The 22,299-nt window shown below is 38.9% G+C and overlaps 1 protein-coding gene across 2 annotated transcripts in view; it reads right to left on the bottom strand.

Moving 5' to 3' along the window:
* Positions 1-512: 512 nt before the first annotated feature.
* Positions 513-22,299, bottom strand: part of RFWD3 (ring finger and WD repeat domain 3) — a 32,341-nt gene continuing 10,554 nt past the window's right edge. For both annotated transcript variants that reach the window (XM_065925000.1, XM_065925001.1), the window contains exons 4-13: positions 21,962-22,032; positions 16,335-16,526; positions 16,144-16,235; positions 12,302-12,416; positions 11,602-11,824; positions 9,100-9,250; positions 8,143-8,319; positions 7,290-7,504; positions 5,843-6,054; positions 513-2,924 (exon numbers count right to left, since the gene is read on the bottom strand). In XM_065925000.1, coding sequence (XP_065781072.1) covers positions 2,781-2,924; positions 5,843-6,054; positions 7,290-7,504; positions 8,143-8,319; positions 9,100-9,250; positions 11,602-11,824; positions 12,302-12,416; positions 16,144-16,235; positions 16,335-16,526; positions 21,962-22,032 — 1,592 coding nt within the window. In that variant the 3' untranslated portion in view covers positions 513-2,780. The remainder of the gene's footprint in view (positions 2,925-5,842; positions 6,055-7,289; positions 7,505-8,142; positions 8,320-9,099; positions 9,251-11,601; positions 11,825-12,301; positions 12,417-16,143; positions 16,236-16,334; positions 16,527-21,961; positions 22,033-22,299) is intronic.

Genomic DNA, 22,299 nt, shown 5'->3' on the forward strand with positions numbered 1-22,299 from the left:
TTACAGCAAAAGGAATTCCTGAACTGAACAGAACAAAGAAATTGAGGCATGTGGCCAGAGCTGTGCTGAGCAGAAACCCAGGAGTCCACACGTGCCCAGTGCTGCTGCCAATGCCAGGAGCACTGCCAAAGACTAGGAGAAAAAGAAAAGGAAGTCCTCTCCTCCCCACACAGAAGAGTCTTCTGGACTTAGAGACTAATAGGAAGCCAGCAAGCAAATGTAGTTTGCAGGATTTAGACCCTTGAATCTGAGAGTAAACAGACAAGTGACCAGTGCTGGGGACTTAAGAGGCAACAGTAAAAGAGAATTGCCAACTATTGCCTCAACTTACTTCATTAATTTAAATAAGATGTTTACTTTCGATCCAAGGGCCATCCTGTGTAATTCTGACCCAGTACTACATGAAATGAAATCTACAAGGCAGTCTGGGATTAGACCCCTTTTCCAAAAGACACACAGGTTCCTGCCTCTAGCATTCAGAGACAAAAGACATCAGGAGCTGAAACATATGGTAAATGCTTTATTTTCATATTTTACGTTAAAACATAAAACACAAACATTAAAACATAGGACATGAATAGAGATCCCACTGTCTGGTTTTCAAAGCAGGTACAAGGATACAGATAACAAGAAAATATTTTTGAGTCTGTTTAATTCCAAACCCTCAAATGGGAAAACAATCTCAGAGACTGGATGAGGGAAGATGGTGGGGCAGAGCCTGCATCTATAGATGTCATCTCCGCTGCCAGGCGGAGGGGAGCAGGAGAGAGGGGAAGTTCTTCCATTGGAGACATCAGTCACAGTCACAAAAATTTTTGTTTCTCAAACATCTAAACTTACTAGGGGAATGCAAGGACTGGTAAGGCATGAGATTCTTCCAACTTCTCTAATAATACAAGTCCCTTGGTTCCTACGCTTGGGGGTGGGGATGGATCTCAATCAGCATCAGCTAAGAGTACTTCAACTTTAGTCAAATCCTAACCCTGTGCCACATTCTGCCCTAGCCAACGACTATGGCAGCCAGGGCCTGGCCACTGTTTCCTCTCTGGTTTCTATCATCTGCTGAAACCAGATTGTTTTTTAATTCAAATCCTTTTCTGCCCCTGAAGCTCCAGGCCTGGGCAGTTAATCTTAATCATCAACGTATCAAAAGGTTATACCTCTTCTAGAAACGGGAGGTCTTTCCCAGGTTCTGGAAACTGGCTTTTTGAAAGATGTCCTTAAATAGAAGGAGGCCATTCTTTAAAAAACACAACTAGAACATGGAACTCTGGGGAAATCTACTGCAATAAGCCCCTGCTGGTGAGAAATGCTGGCAACAGCTCAAGAGTTGACAGATCAGAACTGTTTTAAAATAAAAATAATGAAAACATTTCTACAACAATTATTTAAGAAAATCACAGTTAGTCATCCTGCTCCCCAAGAACAGGGAGCACGCCTTGAGACATATTCTGTGGTGGAGAGTAGTTTAGTAGAGTAGCCTTTTGCAAAGCAAACAGATATAAACTGAACCCTCTACTGTAGAAAAATATAGCTCCAAAAGTGGGACAATCCAGGGTTGGAATGAAAGCTGGTGGGTATCTCCCTGCAATCCACACAGGCCTCCAACCACTGTTATCTTCCTGAGAAAAACTATTTTACTAAAAACATTTTCTTAAAAAAAGTTAGGGAAGGAGGCAAATCAGAGGAATTTGGAATCAAACATCAGATTCACCTGGTGGCAGGTTTTAACCTGGGAATTCTAAACAGGCTCAAGAATAGCTCCTTACTCCAAGGGGTGGACTTTATTCAGAGAGAAACTCTTTAAAAATGCGAGACAAGTCCTCTTCTGCTTTCAACAGCAGTCTAAGCAGCTTCTCTTTTGTAAGCCTCTCTTGGTTAGCCCCTTGCTCCTGATCTCTCATACTAGTAAGAGCTTTGACATATGGCTCATCTTTTCCTAGTGAGCACAAAGAGTGGCTTTCAAAGCACTGGCTTATATAAAACCAATCCTGAGATCTTAGCTGGCTAGAAAAAAAGTGAGTCTTCCCCACTGCTCAAACAACTGGTCTCTCTCCTTGATTGGCAAAATGTGATGAACCCCATACACTTGGCATCAGCTGCCGTCATCACTGGGTTTACCACTATTCTGGCACTGCACACCTGAACAAAGCTGTTCCTGCCACACAGCAGACCAGATGAGCTCTACCACACAGTTCTGTGGGGATGAGACCAAGTTACCAAAAGATTATCAGCCTACACGGTCAGAAATAGGTCGAATCCTTCAGAAGACTGTAGAGTGCCCTCTTGTGCTCAACTGAAGACTTCTGCACCCACGCTGCATCCAAGGAGCATCAAAATGGTTAGTCCCATCAGGAACATAAGCACTCCCAAGTCATGCAGTCAAGTGGCAAGACAAGTCGGGTGGGATGTCACGTTCGGAGATGCTCGGTGTACACTCATATCCTAAGTGACTGCAGGGAGGATACTCTCCAAGGCCCAGCAGAAAGTCTAGTCAAACATACTGATTCTCAACAAAGATTCATGAAGGCTTTTAACCCAAGAAATGGATAATGTTGATGGAGTACCCGTCACTTACTCTTTTGATGAACCCTGAAGATACACCATTTATAGTGTTTTGTTGACCTGGAATCCCAGGATCATATTAACCTAATGGAACCATGATCCCACAAGTTCTAGGCCACAGACAATAAGCACAGATCTTGCTCAGGGCTGTGAGGTACTAGCAAATAACATGTATCATTAACCAGCAACATGATTGATAAGTTTCAAGACCATGGTCACTCCCACCTATAGATGTGGACCATCTTTTCTGTTAAGGTAGCCAAGTAGCTATTATGATTCACCTCAAATGGGCAGATGTCCAAGACAGGCTGATCGGCCTGCAGATCCTGAAGCAATGAGCCACTGGCAGCATCCCACAGCTAAAAAAGAAGAGATAAAGGTCATGAGTCCTTCAATTCAACTCGGGACTTGCAGTCTTTATCATCACACAACTCTGAAAGCACTGCAGAGACAGCACTGCCCAGGGAGTAAAACAGAATGTCCCTAACCTTCACAAGGTTGCACAAAAGCAGCACATCTGACATAAGTCACGCACGGCCTCACCTACTATAATTCGCAATTATGGTCTACCTGTGAGTGGATCTGAAAACCAAGCCTAGTATTCTCCCCTTCAGTCTATGTGCCAAGAACTCTCTTAGGGGAAACAAGGATCAGCAAGACAATAAGTCCCTATCTCTGCCCTCACGGAACCTGTATTCTAACTGCTGGTTTCTTCTCCTTTAAAAAATTTTTTATTATGGACAAAAAATTCATGTAATAAAAAGTAGAATAGTACTATGAGTCATCACCCAGATGACTAAGTTTTTACCATACCTGCTTTATTGTTTTTTGCTGTGCTGACATCATGTCATTTTACCCTTATACACTTAAGTATACATTTCTTAAAAACAAACAAACAAACATTTTCCTACATCTCAATGTCATTATGCCTAACAAAATGAACAATAATTTCATAATATTCTCTAACATATAGTGCAAAACAAAAATTTTCTGATAGTCTCTTTTTATATTGGTTTTGTTTGATTCAGGATTCAAATAAGGTCCACATTACCCTTGGTAGTCATAAATTTTAATAAGCCTCTCTTAATTTGAGCAGATCCAGCCTCCCCACTCTTTTCTCCTTCTGCCACTGACGTGTGGAAGCAGGATCTGTTGTCCTACAGAACGTCCACAACCTAGATTTGTTTGTTGCTTTCTGTGCTATTACTTAACTTACTCTCTTATCCACTGCAATTCCAGTAAATAAAAGCACTAGACCGAAGAGTGACACTATCCAGTATGGCTGCCATTAGCCACATACACCTCTTTACATTTAAATTACATAAAAATTTAACAATTAAGTTTTTCATTCACATTAACATTTCAAGTGATCACATGGCTAATGTGACTTAACTGGACAGTGCTGTTCTATGGGTTCAAGGACATCTAGGCACCATGTACTTCATTTTGCCTTACACCAAGAGGCAAATTATTTCTGCTTAAGCCACTAACAGTGACACAATAGTTGATCATTTATTCAGGTGGTAACAGGTTGACCCCTCCACTGTAAAATTCCCCATCAACCTTTCATCTGTTACTGTCATCTTGAATTGATCAACTATTTTATAGAGGTTTCAGTAGCGCCTTTTTCCCCCTAAAACATATAGCTATATGTCTATCATCACAAAACTTTGAAAGCACTGCAGAGAAAGCACTCCCTGGGGGGTAAAACTGCCTGTCCCTAACCTTCACAAGGTCGCACAAAGGCAGGATATCTGACACAGGTCACGTAAAACACTACAGCTCACATATAAAGAATGATGTCAATCTATAGATATTGGTATGGAAAGATAACCAAAACAGGAAGTTAAACGGGAAAGCAGTATGTATCGGGTTGGCCAAAAAGTTCCTTATGTTTGTTTTTTACTTTACCCCTTATGTTTTTAAGTAAAAATAAAGGACCACTTTCATCAAGAACTTTCTCAAACGTTTTGTTATACTACCTTCTGCCATTTTTCAGGCAACTTCATAACTTTATCTTCCAAGAACTTTTTATCTTTTTGAGCAAAGTACTATTCTAAGTGCTTTTTACAGTCTTTCACAGAATTGAAACTTCTTCCATTAAGAGAATTTTGTAAAGACTAAAATAAATAAATGGAAATACAAAGGTGCAATGTCTGGTGAATAGAGCGGATGAATAAGAACTTCCCAGCCAAGCTGTTAACAATTTTGCCTGGTCATCAAAGAAACACACAGTCTTGGATTATCCTGATGGAAGAGTATGTGTTTTCCGTTAATTCTGGACACTTTTCATTTAGTGCTGATTTCAGTTGGTCTAACTGCGAGCAGTACTTGTTGGAATTAATCGTTTGGTTTTTTGGAAGGAGCTCATAATAGAGGACTCCTTTCCAATCCCACCACATATACAATATCATCTTCTTTGGATGGAGATGGCCTTTGTTGTGGTTGATGGTGGTTCATTTTGCTTGCCCCAGGATCTCTTCCATTCCACATTATTGTACAGTATCCACTTTTCACTGCCCATCACAATTTGTATTAAAAAAGAGAATATTTACATTACATTTCAGTAGAGAATCACATGCAGAAATACAGTCAAGGTGTTTTTAACTTAACTTATGTGGAACTCAGATACCAAAGTGATTAACATAATCAGGCTGATATAAATGATCTTCCACATTTGATTTGGATATTTTGAGTATGCTGGCTATCTCCTGCATGGTATAATGCTAACTGTTCTCATTTAATGTCTCGATTTGATTGCTATCAACTTCAACTGACCTACCCGACTGTGGAGCATCGCCCAGTGAGAAATCTCTAGCACAAAACTTGGAAAACACTTTTGACATGCTCAGTCACAGCACTTTTTCCATATACTGCACAAATCTGTTTCTGCATTTCAGCAAAGTTTTTACCTTTCTTGAAATAATAAAGCATAATATGCTGAAAACGTTGCTTTTTCCCCTTCCACTGTCAATATTAAAATGGCTACACAAAAATTCACCAATTTTGACAAGTTTTATTTTTAATACACACTGATATGATAGCTGTCACAATACAATCTAACAAAATTGTTTCAAATGGAGTTAAAGACAACTATGTGCTACTAGAGCCAACAACAGAAAAAAACAAACTTTTTGGCCAACCCAATAAAGTGTGACTTCTATAAAAAATAAACTAAGCAACCACACATATACACATATGAAGGTATGTGCAATTATGGAGAACTTTGGTTTTTTGCTTTATACACATCAGTATAAAAAACTGATTGACTACTCACCAAGGCCGATTTTGATGCTTCATCCCCAGTACACACCAGGATGCTGCCATTATTCCCTGGATTTTGGAAAATGGCACTCTTGGTTAGCAATTTGCAGGAGGGTCCCCCAAGGAATGTTTGTACAGGATGGCAGGAGCAGATGGGCTCTCCAGCATTATCCAGTTTATAGGACATCTCCATGAGCACACTTCGTAAGGTGTTGTGATTTTTATCTAAGAGAAAGAGAAATCAGTATTGATCTGTAGGGATGGCCCAAAGAAATTAAGCAAGTACCTAAACTTGGCTGTAACTCAGTTGAGTAGAAAAGGCAGTTTTATCAAACCATCACGAATAGCTACCAAACATAGTAAGAACAAAATAATACAGCACAAATCAAATTCAGAACTCTGGGCTATAGGATGAAGTAACTTATCTACAATAGGTTTTGTCTATGAGGGAAACAATTCTGAGAACGAGCTAGCCTTTTTAGGAAAATCACTGTATCCAGCTGGACTTCTGTTTGGGTTTTTATCTTCCTTAAGGGTTCGGGCTACAAAGTCTTTCCCTTCCCCCAGTGAGGACCCCACTAATACCCAGAACTGTACAAATACAGTGAAAGCATATTATCACAGAAGGGGAAACGTATCACTGTGGTTCTGCTGAGAGACAAACAAAAGCTAGAGAACAGAATGGGATCTCCAAGCTTTCCACATATCATAGCAAATCTGTGGAGACAGACGACCTAGGAGATGGGTCCAAAAGGGAAAGGAGGGTCTGCTGACACAGCTTCTCAGCTCAAACAAAACTTAAAATGATTAGGTCAACCCACAACTAGCAGAAGTATGGGCACTTTAATGACTATTTCTGACCAAAACATCTACTTGACCATCAATATAGCTCACCAGATTAGATTCATTATCTTTCAGCTAGAAAAAAAACCTGTGTATTTAAGCATAGTTGGTCAAGGGTTGCAGTCCTGGTTCTGGAAGCTGTGAGAAGTTCAGCTGGCTAGGGCCACCATGGTTGTCCATCTACTCCCCCACTTAACTTTGGGGTCCCAAATAAGGAAGAACAGCTAACAGCTTAGCATCTGGGCCCTCTACATGACTGCTTTCATCTGGGCCTTCCTTGTAAGTGAGCTGAGTGGCAAGCAGAAGACATGAAACTGATGTAAGGGTAGCTCAGAGGCTGGAAGAGCAGGTCTCCTCATTCCATCACTGTTGTAAGTCAGAGAGGATCCTAACGCAGCTAATTCCACTTCCAAGGAGTACCTGGCCAAGTATGTCCCAGTTCACACAAGCAAGGGACAGGGAGGCGGGCTCCACAGAAGCTCCCTGCAGGAGCAAGAGCTGTTAGTCCATGAGGGGCTGACCGGCACCACCTGAAATAAGGCAAGCTCTCCTTTCCTCCCCTCTGCCAACCTGCTTCCAAACAAACCAAGCCATGAGGACACCCCAACAACACTCACCAGGCCTGTAGGTCACAAGACAGTGGCAGGTGCTGCTCTCTACCTGAAAGTCTACGCAGCCCCCAGGCTCCATGGGCAGCACATGAGGCCAATGAGTAAAACCCATTTTCAGCTCCCAAAAAGAGGCATTCTCCAACGTTCCAGCCAACACTCCACCATACGGAAATGCAGCAGAGGCAGCTCTAGGTACATATGACAGGGATACCAGCGGGCATCTGAAGGGAAAGAAAGGAAACAAAGTCTCACCTGCCAATATTTGAACTACTTCAGGCCCCACTATGAGGAGTCAAGGACATTACTACCTCTATAAAAGAAATTTTTGTGAGTCACTGTCCTCTGATATCTGATAAAAACTACCAACCCACTCTGTAGGAACAAAAGGGCATATATATATAATATTCCACACACAGATTCAGAGGAGATTCTGCATGCTCTAAAAGCAGTGGGGAAAAAACGGAGTAGGAAATTTAACAGTATAAGATTACAAACACAAGGTAGCCTGACTGGTGTGAAGCTTCTGGAAATGGGGTTAGACACACACACAAGAAAAGTCAGGAAGAAAATTCAGCTCATAAATGGTGGAGTTGGGTTCTGAACAAAGTAGTGATTTTATTTTGGCACACTGTGACATGTAATTCTATGAATCTGGTTATACTTGGTACAAGGACTTTCTGCCATGTCAACTATCATGAACACAAACTCTAGGGTCTTACTGATTCTGAAGTGAGAACAGATCAGAGGACTCAGAGATCTGCCCTCTGTGAGAAATTCTGATCAACTGTGAAACACTAGTAAAAGAGAGGATTAATATAATAGTCCAAGAGAAAGCTGTTACTTTCAGGTGGCTCCCTACCTAGCTCTCTGAGGTACTAACTCCTGGACGTGAGAGCTTGTATTTCGAAGGTCATACAACAGAATTGAACCGTTGACCAGTCCAGCATAGATGTAATTGTTTTCATCGAGACACCAGCAGCAGCTCCAGACAGGCCGCCCAGCATTGTAAGTCTGGACCACGGTATTTGTTTCCAGGCTATAGAGTTACAAAAGACTTTTACAATTATGCATTACAAAAATCAAATACAGACAAAGATGTAAAGATAAGAACACACCCACACACCAAAACTATATGGATTCCCAATTTGCCCTCAGGTCTGCAGACAGAACTCCTCTTAATTCCACAGTATTTGTTTTGGAGGATACAGATTTTCCTCCTAAGCTGTAAGGAAGAATAAGTTAAAGGGACAGATAAACTGTACATTCCTTCCCCTGATCCTATATCCTTCTCCACGGCTACCTATGACACAGGTATTCAATATTTAATACTGAAAAATTAGAAAACACATATAAGAAAAATAAAAAGTTATAATCCAACTATACAGAGGTAGTCATTAATGACACTCTGGTGTTTAACCTCTCTTTTTTTCCTTCTGTTTTTCAATACTACTAAAATAAGTCATAGCATGTATATAAAACATAACAGAATTGATACACTGAGTTTTGCGGTAAAAATAAGCTGAAGCATTCTTGAAAAGTCAGAAGATATATATCTGCATGGTTTAAGATCTATTTTGTAGCATATATAATTTTAAAAGAAATGGACCACCACATATTCAGTTTTGCAACAAGCTGTGTCCACTTCTTAAAGCAATACATTTAAAATTCAATAAACCTGGATCTGAGAAAACAATGCCTTGGACAGCTCCCATCCCATCCCCACTCCAAAAGCCAAGGTCATCATAACACAGATACTAATTTCCAAGCTATTCAACACTAGGCATCCCAAGGCCCATCTTCCCCACAAAGCACTCACCTGGTCAGTTTAATTGTGCTGTCCAGGGAAGCAGAGAGAAGTAAGCCTTTGGATCGACTGCTGAAAGCCAGTCCACGTATTTGTTTGCCATGCATAGGAATATACTGACTGCTTTTCATGTTGGCAGTACTCAACATCTTAACACCAAAGCCTGCCAAATTTATGAGAGTGAAACAGATCACTGAAAGTTGACTTAGGGCAAAGAAAACTACCATTTCAAGCAACACCTTTGTTCACCTTTCTTGGCATGTCAGTTTCTGGGGAAAAACTAGTCGAACAAAGAAAATAACTCCAAGGTTATAATTTATTTTAACAAGTATATTCTATATCAAATGTCTATCAAGTATATGAGAAACCATCATATATACATACAGTGGAATACTACCCAGCAATAAAAAGAAATGAACTACTGACAGACACAATAATATGGATAATCCTTATAAAGTTATGTTGAAAGAACCCAGACAAAAAGAGTAACACTGTATGGCTCCAGTTATGTACAATTCTAGAAAATATAAACTAATATATCGAGATAGAAAGTAGATGCCTTGGAATGGGAAGAGAAGGGAGGAACAGGTGGATGATGGATTGCAAAGAGCCTGAGCAAACTTTCAGGGCAACTGATATGTTCATTACCTTGATTGTTACGATGGTTTTAGAAGTGTATACATATATTGATACACACATCAATACTCACCAAATGGTATATCACATTAAGGATGTGCAAGTTTACTGTATATCAATTTTACTGTAATAATAAAGCTTTTAAAGGAAAGCGAGAGACTAGTCTTTCTTAACCAGAGACTCAAAAATGTAGATGAGAGAGTGAACAACAAAGAATGGAGATAAGTAATTTCTGTGTCATGTGGTCAAGATGCTACATTTTTCTGAAACAGAATGAAAATAGGTAAAATCAAGTATCTTAATGTATATCATTCCAAAAGGGGAAAAGAAAGCCAAAAACTTGTCTTTTTATTTGTTACTCTGTTCTCTTACCATATTTATTTTATCAAGTATATATTTTATCTGAGTTATATCTACACTAACAAAATTTGTCAAATCTTAGATTTAAGAGATCCTGGAGGGACTTCCCTGGTGGTCCAGTGGCTAAGAATTTGTCTTGCAATGTAGGAGATGTGGGTTCAATCCCTGCTCTGTAAACTAAGATCCCACATGCCACAGAGCAACTAAGCCTGTGCACTTCACCTACTGAAGCCTGTGCACTCAAAAGCACGCTAGTCGCAACTAGAGAGCTCAAGAACCGCAAGGAAAGATCCCGCATGATGCAACTAAGACCCAATGCAGCCAAATAAATAAGCGAGTTAAGACACTTGAAAAAAAGATAGCCTTGAATCACACTTCTCTTTTGCTAGGGAATCAAGCGAGAAAAAGTTTATTGTGATTTCTGCTAAAATAGAAATAGCAGAGCCAGAGAAACAAACACGGAAACCATAGGTTTTAAATCAACAAGGGAACTCAAGATTTTGCCTAGTTAATCATTAAAGGAAATAAGAAATTAGCATTATCAGTCTATCAGGAAGAGCTGGCTGGGCAGGACAGAACAGACACACCAAGAAATAAAGGAACAGATTACACCCAAATAGGGGAACAACTGGAATAAATATTTTTCCAATTAATGGGGAAGGTTTCACTTGAAGATAAACCTTTTTATTAAAACTGTGAATGGAATATAGAAACATCATGAACAATCCTTTTACTTTCCCCTCAATTGGAGCCTCCTGATAGCCTCTCAGTATTAGTGAATAGACAAATATATGATATTCAAGGGATTCCACTACAAATCCTGTACATACCTAAATACGGGGGACATATTTTTGAAGCATTTGAAAGGAACTTCTAAGTGGGGAGACACTAAATCAGGCAGAAGCAAAGGGACCTTACAGTTGGCAGAAATTATATGCTGAAGAGAGCAGGAATAAACATCTACAACATTGGGCTGTGAGGTTTGGTTTTCAACATTAAGACAAATGAAATGAAACTTGAAAACTGCACAAAAAAGAGAAAATCAGTACAATATTAATAAAATAATAATGTTCCCAAATTCGTTTACTTGGAATTTGTCAATGTGCACACTACTGAAAATAAGCATTCAGTCTTGTTTTAACTTGAATTAGACCTTGAGGCAGTGTTTTTTCAAACATTTCTAGTCTAAAATTAATCTGTATTTTAGCAGGACATGCAAGCAATTATAGTCCTTATCCTTGGACAGCTCACACTTCTAAGTATGTCTTCTCTCACTTTACCATGGTTCAGCATCTCTGCCCTTCTGGTGAACAAATTTAAAGAAGTGAAACAGACAGTACAGACGTCTTTGCAGTACCCTCAAGTATCTATATCAAGAAAACTAACTAGGAAAAAAGTGATCTGGTGGGCTGTGGACAGTGTTCACCTACTCGTGAGTCCTGGATTATCCAAAAAGGGAGGAAATAAACAAATAGACTCCAACAATGAACATAAAAATTGAGGTTCTAGACTATTCACCTGGAAGGAAGGCGGCCTGAGGAGAAGGTTGTGACACCACCAAGCAGCTCAAAGCATCACAGTATGTCATGACTCGACAGTTTCCTGTTTGAGACACTGTGAATGTCTTCTGGAAATGGTACTTCTGTTGACTCTGGCTGGAGGGCAGGCCACTTAGGAAATGTGGTTGGGAACCCCCAGGCTGTTGTGAGATCTTATCCTGACCGATAAGTTTTTGCAAGTCCTAAAACATAAAAGATTTTGAAGATATAAAGCTATTTCATCTGGTATTACCCTCAAATACAATCCCTTGATCTAATACAAGGATTTTATCCTTTACATGAAAATGTTAACATGAATTCTAAAGAACTGCTGCAGTTTTCACAATATTTCAACAAGCAATTGAAATAGGGAGAGCACAGAATCATAAAGGGCTTAAAGTCTTTAATGATTTAGACAAGTCACTTTATTGGTAGATTCAAGGAAGTGAAATGACCTAAACAAGTTGTGAATTACCAGGTGACTGTTCAATTTTTTTTTCCTAATTCAGGATGCAGTAGAATTCATCATAAAGCACATATATAAGTTCTAATAAATAATAAAGTTGATCATGTTTCCTTCCTGAAAAACTTGGTAAATCCTATTCGTATCTGAGTGAAACTAAATATTTAGATGACTTCTTAATTCCTATTCCAACAGGACTTTGGGTTAGAAAACTTACCTGAACACGACTTTGAAGCCTGGAGCATTCATCAGTGAGGGCTTGAAGCTGTAGCCGACACTGTGCCGAGTCTAACTCGGCCTTCTTCCTTAGCTTCTGCTCCTTCTGCAAGGAACTAAAGGGGAAAAGCCAGCAACAGGTAGAGATTAGAAAGGCTACAAGACTTCTCATCAAGATGCACGGTGAATTTATGCTGTGACAGACACACTTTGACTATAAATATGCCATGATAGGGAATAAAATATAACAAGAGAAAAATCTCTCAAACCGAGAAACATCACAGAATAGCAGACAGGGCTGAGCTCATCAGCCTACTGGAGTTGGTCTCACTGTTGAGGTAGGCAAGGACAAGGAATTTGGCTCCTACTAGGGAATGGGGACATAAAATGCAAAATGAGGGATTAGAGCCAAGCTCACTGCCTGAGTTAGAGTCAAATTAAAAAAGAGTAAAATGACCTATGGCCAAGATCATCTACCGGATAAAAAGAAAATCAGCTATTAGATGTTAATGAGATATTAAAATAAAGAACACTATAAAAAGAGGTTGTTAAAAAAAAGTATACACCAGGGAAATGCTAAAAAAAAAAAAAAAAAAAGACTGATCACAATTAAAAAGGACGGATAAGCATAAAGAGGAATAATGTACAATGAAAGGACACATTCACAGGTATGAAAATCATAAATTCACATTTCAAAATATGAAACGCAAATAGAAATTTCCACTCCAATAAGATAGGAGAGAAAAAAGATGAACACTGGAAAGGAAGGGGAAAAGTGGCTCTTATTTATCTTCATAGAAAATTCAAGAGAATCTACAAGCTATTAAGAGTTTAGTAAGGTTACTAGAGTTAAGATCAAGAAAATTAGATCAACAGCATTTCCATATACCAGACAGGTGATTTGTAAATGTAACAAAAAAAAATTCTTTCAAAATAGCATTCTAACAGCAACCTAGGAATAAAGTTAAGGGCTTTAAGAAGCAAAATACAGTTATAAAAGACACAAGGAAACAGTGAATAAGTGAAAGGATATTATATGTTGATGGCTAGAAAGACTAAACTGAAGCACTAGAACTAACAGATCCTAGAACAAAAGCGTAGTCCATTTATAATATAGAAATTTAATTTAGAATAGAAATAGCAATTGAAATTTATAGATAGGACATACTTCGCTAAAATTAAAAACTTTTTCAACAAAGGATACCATAAACAAGTCAAAGAGACAAGTCAAAAACTAGAAGATGGCATGTGCAATGTGCACAACCAACAAAGAGTTAGTGTAAGGAAAACAAAGAACTATAAATCAGTAAGAAACAAATAAATAATATATTTGGCTCGATATAAATGAGTAAAATATTTGAACACAACTTACAGAAGAGTATGTTCAACCTCATAAGCGACTGAGAAAAACCTCATTAAGAAAAGCAAACTAAAGTAAACGCTATTCCACTCCATGAAACTGGCAAAATTAAGTCTGATAATATAGAGTAGATGAAGGGATGAAAAAATGAGAAATCCCTTACATTACTGCTACTGGTATAAACTGGAAAAGCCTCTAGGAAGAGCAATTTGACAATATCTAGTAAAGTTGAAATTACATATACCCTATGACAAAGCAAATCGATTTCTAGACATAATGAAGCTCTCACCCATTTCTCTGCAGCATGGCTTATACTAATGAACACTGGAAACTACCTGTCTACCAATACAAAATTACATACAGGAAAACTACAGAACTAGAACACTTTATAGAAATTAAAATGAATCAACGAGAGCTACATGTATCAACCAGGATATGTGTCTCAGAGTAATAAACAAAATCAAGCTACAGAAGAAAAACTATAATCCAATAACATTTGCATAAAATGTGAAAACTTTCTAAATCACACTGTATGTGTTTTATGGCCATAGATCATCTGAGGAAAAAGATGGAATTAAGAAAAACTTGGTGCACAAGGAAGTCTCTTTGGTATTTATAAGGATATGTTTCTTTTTTAAAAGACCCAAAACAAATACAGAAAATGTTAAGATTTGATAAAGTTGAGCCTGTGGGTATTCATCCTGTTAGTCTCGGTATGTATCACCATTTTGAAATTCTTCTCAAGAGGCTAAGGAGTACACCGATTGTAGTAATCAGCAAAGTTTTAAATACAGTTTTAAATACATGCATTACTAGCCACTCCTACTGGTTTTGCCTTTTCAAGAAAATTTCCCCCACCACATACCTGTCATTTTAACATACAACAAATAAATATTCGTTGGGAGTGAAATTAATACATCTGTAATTTCACTTTACAGTGACTACTTATGTTTTTTCCAGTTTGCAAAAATATAATCACAGTAACAACATGCTTTCGCATGACAACATACTATATGTACTTTAACATCAGTTTTAATCAATGTATAGTGTTTCATCACATGGCTATGCCAGAGTTTACTCAACCAATCAATCATCTGGATTGGTTTGGATTATTAACTAAATGAAAAGCCTGATTAAACACATTTTTGTACATATCCTTAATCATTTTTTTAGAATGCCTAAAGCAGAATTACTTTTAGACTTCTGAATTATATTGCCAAGGGCCTCTCTAAATGTTAATATTTACGTACATTTTTACCAGTAATGCATGAGCAAACCCACATCCCCGTACTCTCAGTTCTGGGGGGGTGGGTTTTGGCTGCTGCTGCATGGCATGTGGGATCTCAGTTCCCTGACCAGGGAACAAACCTGCCTCCCCTGCATTGCAAGGCTGATTCTGAACCACTGGACCACCTGGGAATTCCCTATCTTTACTGTTCTTAAAGCATATTTTATAAGTAGTATTTTTAGCAATTGTCCATGGGGTTTCCAAATCCCAGTAATTTCTTGCATTGTATTGCTTCAGTTATGAGAATTCTTTGTAGAATACTGTAGCAGGAGGTCTTAGGGACACAAGAAGCAAAAATTCTCAGTTTTTAAAAAAGTATTTTTAAGCCTAAGCCTATTCTAATGACAAGGAGGTTGAGACTTGGAGTGTGTTCTAGGTGGCCGTGAATTGGCTACAATGAGCAACACAAGGGATTCCCTGATTCAGTGTTCACCGAATTTAGTGGCAGAGGCAGGCAGTAAAGGTAATCCCTTAGGGAAGAAGCTGGACAGGCTACCAAAAAATCCAGGATATCTTTGTGTGTGGGTCTACTGCCCAGCTTAGGTGTGAGGTATTACTGTATGGCTAAAGGTTTCTCTATGACTTTTGATTTTACCAGACCACGTCTTGGCCTCCCCAAGTCACTTTACCAAAGACTTAAGTCTTAGCGCTGACTCCAAGGTCACAGGAATGCCAAAGTGCTCCTGCAGAGCCACCTGCTCCGATCAGCACACAACCCTCAGGCCCTGAAAATGGAGGCTACGAGAGGTGCTGAGCACACAGACGAGCGCAGCAGTCTACCACCTGCTGCTCTGCTTTCAGCCCCTGTCTTTCAAGAAAGGAGATTTTCATCCTCTACTTCTCAGCTCTGTTTTCCTATGCATTGACTTCATTTTCTGATAGTCTGTACTAGCTTTTTTCCCTGAAGAGTTCAAGCAAAAGTCCTGGGGCTTACATTCATTGAGCTAGGTGAAGTCACAATAATTTATTACTCCAGATCATCACTTTTAATCCTATATGGAGAGTAAACCGTGCATCATGTGATCAGACATGTATCGTAAGTCACATGTTAGATCGCCAACAATTCCCAGATTCCTAGTCACAGTTCAAGGAAAGCCTCAGAATCACACTAAGAGTGACTCATACCCCCTTTTTCAGATGAGCCTACAAAGAACCAAAAGGGAATATTACAGCTAGACAGACTCTTTCCACCTACCTCTTCATGAGTTCCTGCTCACTAGTGTCCAAAGCTCTCAAGGTCCGGGCATAAAGGACAACGATATCACTTTGCTTGGCTTTCTTGTTGCACTAAGGAGCCCAACAGGACATAATTAGTGTGGTTCTGGGAATCCTCCTGACTTAACATGTTCACTGTGCACATACACAGTTCTTAACTACAGTCTATACCTGGGGACATTTTCGGGTCTGTCCTCTGAGCCACTTCGAAATGCATTTGTACCCAAAGAGGTGACCACAACGCAATGCAGAGAGCCGGTGATCCCCAGCATTGGTCCACTGTTCCAAACATATTGTGCAAGTGTCCCCTTCTTCCTCATCCATAGACGCAGAAGTTAGAGAAGGGTTAGACTTCTGGGGAGACTGCAGGATGGAAACCAGAATACATTCAAATAGAGAAAATGCAAAATCTGTCTTGAATATATGAAACTAACAAATTAACAAAAATCACACAAAAATGAACAAGCCCAATTGAAAAATGTCAAAGGAAAACCCAACACCCATGAATCACTTCCCATTCTTTCCAGATTGCAATCTTGTCAACATAATATAAACCATGAAAATATTATCATCATCCTTTGAACTCACGAAATTCTTGATTTTTTCCATTCAAATGACAAAAGGAGCTATATTTACGAAGATATTAAAACCAAACAAACCCAGAAGTGACCCAGTTAAAAAACAACAGGGAATATTAAGTCTTTTATACATTCGAAATTAAGTTCATAATTCAAGTAGCTATAAAATATCTGGTTCATGTGAATAAAGAAAAAAATACAAGGGAAAAGAGAAAGGAATATAAACAGCTTACACAAAAATACAAATGGTTAGTAAGTGTTCGGCTATAATTAAAGAAACAAAAATTAAACTGTTTTTACTTCTTTTCATCTATTAGATAATGTCTGGTAACACGAAGCACTGCGGGTGAGGGAGAAATGGGCATGCTTACATACCGCTGTTGCAAGTAGAAACTGGCAAAAATTTTCCAGAGGGCAACTTGGCATTATCTATTAAAACTAAAAATACAAACATCCTTCCTTTGATAAAGCAACCTCTCTGGAAGAAATATATCCCATGAATATAACCACAAATATTTGCCAAGACAATAATGCAAAGATGATCAGTGCAGCATGATCTTAGTAGGAAGCAAAAATAGTGCACACAGCAAGGGAAGAAGTAACCAAAAATTTATTCCTATGTAAAAACACTATGCAGCTATCACTACCAGTAAGAATGAGATTCACTTTTATGTGGGATAGTCACTAAGTCACTCTTTGCGACCCCATGGACTGTAGCCCACCAGGCTCGTCTGTGCATCGAACTTCCCAGGCAGGAATACTGGAGTGGGTAGCCATTTCCTTCAATTTTATGTACTGACAATAAAAAGCTCTCCAAGAGAAACTTCCCTGGTGGTCTAGTGACTGGGAATCTGCGTTGCAATGCAGGGGACATGGCTTTGATCCCTGGTGAAGAACTAGGACTCCACATGCCACAGAGCAACTAAGCCTAGGCCCTATGATGACTGAGCCTGTGCACTGCAGGGCACAAGGAGAAGTGAAGTGTGCGCTGCAGTAAAGAAGCCTCTGAGTGCTGCAACGCAGAAACGAAGACCCAGCACAGCCAGAGTCATTTAAAAAAAAATAAAAAGACATGGCAAGGATCAAGATTAGTTGAGCAATTAATCACACATTTAATCACCTAGTCCTACAATTAAAAAAAAAGCTCTCCAAGATACAAGTCAGAGGGAAAAGAAACAAGTCCTGGAACAGGATAGTATGTAATCTCTCTTGTGTAAATTTTAAAAAAGAGCACTTAAATGAATTCAGTAAAGTTGAAGGATACAAAATTCATCTACAGAAATCTGTTGCATTTCTACACACTAACAATGAACTATCAGAGAATTAAGAAAATATAATCCTATTTATGAACCGTATTAAAAAGAATAAAATAAACTAGAATTAAACCTAACCAAAGAGGTAAAACAACTGTACTCTGAAAACTATGACATTGATGAAAGAAACTGAATATGATACAAGCAATTGGAAAAACACATTATGCGCATTGGAAGAATTGGATTGGAAGAATTAACACTGTTAAAATAATCATATTCCCATCAAGGCAATCTACAGATGCAATGCAATCCCTGCCAAAATATGAACAGCATTTTTCATAGAACTAGGCTAAATGATTTTAATTTATATGAAAACAGCTTTAGCATTAGTCCTTCCAATGAATATTCAGGACTGATCTCCTTTAGGATGGACTGGTTGGATCTCCTTGCAGTCCAAGGGACTCTCAAGAGTCTTCTCCAACACCACAGTTCAAAAGCAGCAATTCTTCAGAGCTCAGCTTTCTTCACAGTCCAACTCTCACATCCATAGATGACCACTGCAAAAACCATAGCCTTGACTAGACGGATCTTTGTTGACAAAGTAATGTCTCTGCTTTTCAATATGCTATCTAGGTTGGTCATAACTTTCCTTCCAAGGAGAAAGCGTTTCTTAATTTCATGGCTGCAATCACCATCTGCAGATATTTTGGAGCCCAGAAAAATAAAGTCAGCCACTGTTTCCCCATCTATTTCCCATGAAGTGATGGAACCAGATCTTAGTTTTCTGAATGTTGAGTTTTGTGGTTTTTTTTTTTTAATTTTTTTAAATTAGTTGGAGGCTAATTACTTCACAACATTTCAGTGGGTTTTGTCATACATTGACATCAATCAGCCATAGAGTTACACGTATACTTTACTAGCGTGTGAGATGAGTGCAATTGTATGGTAGTTTGAGCATTCTTTGGGATTGCCTTTCTTTGGGATTGGAATGAAAACTGACCTTTTCCAGTCCTGTGGCCACTGCTGAGTCTTCCAAATTTGATGGCATTATGAGTGCAGCACTTTCACAGCATCATCTTTCAGGATTTGAAACAGCTCAACTGGAATTCCATCACCTCCACTAGCTTTGTTCGTAGTGATGCTTTCTAAGGCCCACTTGACTTCACATTCCAGGATGTCTAGCTCTAGGTGAGTGATCACACCATAGTGACTATCTGGGTCGTGAAGATCTTTTTTGTTCAGTTCTTCTGTGTATTCTTGCCACCTCTTCTTATCTTCTGCTTCTGTTAGGTCCCTACCATTTCTGTCCTTTATTGAGCCCATCTTTGCATGAAATGTTCCCATGGTATCTCTAATTTTCTTGAAGAGATCTCTAGTCTTTCCCATTCTGTTGTTTTCCTCTATTTCTTTACATTGATCACTGAGAAAGGCTTTGTTATCTCCCCTTGCTATTCTTTGGAACTCTGCATTCAAATGGGAATATCTTTCCTTTTCTCCTTTGCTTTTCGCTTCCCTCCTTTTCACAGCTATTTGTAAGGCCTCCTCAGACAGCCATTTTGCTTTTTTGCATTTCTTTTTCTTGGGGATGGTCTTGATTCCTGTTTCCTGTACAATGTCACGAACCTCCGACCATAGTTCATCAGGCACTCTGTCTATCATATCTAGTCCCTTAAATCTATTTCTCACCTCCACTGTATAGTCATAAGCGATTTGATTTAGGTCATACCTGAATGTAATTATCAGGGACATGCAAATTAAAACCACAAAGAGATACCACCTTATACCTGTCAGAATGGCTATCATCAAAACAACAACACACAGTAAGCACTGGCAAGGATACGGAGAAAAGGAAACACTTGTGAACTATTGGTAGGAACATAAGTTGGTGCAGTCACTAAGGAAACAGTATGGATTATGGACAAATACCATATGATCTCATTTAAATGGAATCTGAAAAATAAAACAAGAAAAAAACCGCAGACTAAGAGACACAGAGAACAAATGGGTGAGTGCCAAAGGGAAGGGAGTGGGGGTGTATGACAAAACAGGTTGAAGGGGATTAAGAGGTACTAACTTGCACTCATCTCACACGCTAGCAAAGTAATGCTCAAAATTTTCCAAGCCAGGCTTCAACAGTACGTGAACTGAGAACTTTCAGATGTTCAAGCTGGTTTTAGAAAAGGCAGAGGAACCAGAGATCAAATTGCCAACATCCAATGGATCATCGAAAAAGCAAGAGAATTCCAGAAAAACATCTATTTCTGCTTTATTGACTATGCCAAAGCCTTTGACTGTGTGGATCACAACAAACTGTGGAAAATTCTGAAAGAGATGGGAATACCAGACCACCTTACCTACCTCCTGAGAAACCTGTATGCAGGTCAGGAAGCAACAGTTAGAACTGGATATGGAACAACAGACTGGTTCCAAATAGGAAAAGGAGTATGTCAAGGCTGTAGATTGTCACCTTGCTTATTTAACTTATATGCAGAGTACATCATGTAAAATGCCGGGCTAGATGAATCACAAGCTGGAATCCAGATTGCAGGGAGAATTATCAATAACCTCAGATACACAGATTGCACTACCCCTATGGCAGAAAGTGAAGAACTAAAGAGGCTCTTGATGAAAGTGAAAGAGGAGAGTGAAAAAGTAGGCTTAAAGCTCAACATTCAGAAAACTAAGATCATAGCATCTGGTTCCATCACTTCATGGCAAACAGATGGGGAAACAATGGAAACTTACAGACTTTATTATCTTGGGCTCCAAAATCACTGGAGATAGTGACAGCAGCCATGAAATTAAAAGATGCCTGCTCCATGGAAGAAAAGCTATGACCAACTTAGAGAGCATATTAAAAAGTAGAGACATTATTATGCTGACAAACGTCCGTCTAGTCAAAGCTGTAGTTTTTCCAGTAGTCAAGGATGGATGTGACAGGTGGACCATAAAGCTGAGCACTGAAGAATTGATGCTTCTGAATTGTGGTGTTGAAGAAGACTCCTGAGAGTCCCTTGGACTGCAAGACGATCCAACCAGTCCATCCTAAAGGAAATCAGTCCTGAATATTCATTGAAAGGACTGAAGCTAAAGTTGAAACTCCAATACTTTGGCCACCTGATGCGAAGAACTGATCACTGGAAAAGCCTGTGATGCCGGGAAAGATTGAAGGCAGGAGAAGGGCACGATAGAGGATGAGATGGTTGGATGGCATCACCAACTTGATGGACATATGTCTGAGCAAGCCCTAAGGAGTTGGTGATGGACAGGGAAGCCTGGCGCTTTGCAGTCCATGGGGTCTCAAAGAGTTGGACACAACTGAGTGATTGAACTGAACTTCCAGTTATAAAATAATAAACCATGTGGATGTAATATATCGAATGAGGAACGTGGTCAATAATACTCTAATAGTTTTGTATGGGGACAAATGGTTACTAAATTTATTGTGGTGATCACTTTATAATGTATGCAAATGTCAAGTCACTTTGCAGTACACCTGAAACTAACATATGTAAACTATATTTAAATAAAGTAAAAAATTATACATGTAAGTAAATTTACATGAGCTAATTTTTCTAAAGAGAATAAATAAAAACAGAAACATGCAAAAAGTGAATCAATGATGTGTCCAAACTGGCAGGGTCCACAATTTATATAAATACATCTCATATTAAGGACAGTGATGTTATCTTTAAAAATAAAAACAGCTTATCTCATAGCAAGCATTCTGCCAGACAGTTCATAAACTGCACTCATATTGGCTGCTTTAATTGATACATAACCTTGTTAGGTGGGACAAATATTCAAACCTTCCCCTACCCTCTGTTTTTAAACCTAAGGGTAAGCAGTCACACAAATAATGAGTAACATCTGGGCCCCCTGGCTACAAAGTCTGTGAGTTTTCCATTTTAGCCTGCCAGTCTCCCTTTTAAATGTAAATACAAATCTAAAAGGATGTTCATATTACCTGTTTGCGGAGAGTGTCTTCTCCCCCAATACATGTAACTTCTTGGTCTGTTGAGATATCTTCTAGTTGCTCTGCCAAGTTGTTTCCAGAAATGATGGGACAGGTAACATATAAAAGAAGATATAAGTCAGGTATGAGGCTAGCAGGAGAGCCTAACTCACCACAGCTTTCCCTTTTATAGCAACATTAGAAATGGCAGGGAGAGCAGATTCAGTCTCTGGTTGGGGAACTAAGATCCTGCATATCAAGGAGTCAAAAAAAAACCAAAAAGAATTCATTGATGCTATTTCAATCTAAGACCCTATGAATACACTCACTATTTTTTTTTAATGCTCAAA

The sequence above is a fragment of the Muntiacus reevesi genome, chromosome 2 (genome assembly GCF_963930625.1).
Source record: "Muntiacus reevesi chromosome 2, mMunRee1.1, whole genome shotgun sequence".
Taxonomy (NCBI): domain Eukaryota; kingdom Metazoa; phylum Chordata; class Mammalia; order Artiodactyla; family Cervidae; genus Muntiacus; species Muntiacus reevesi.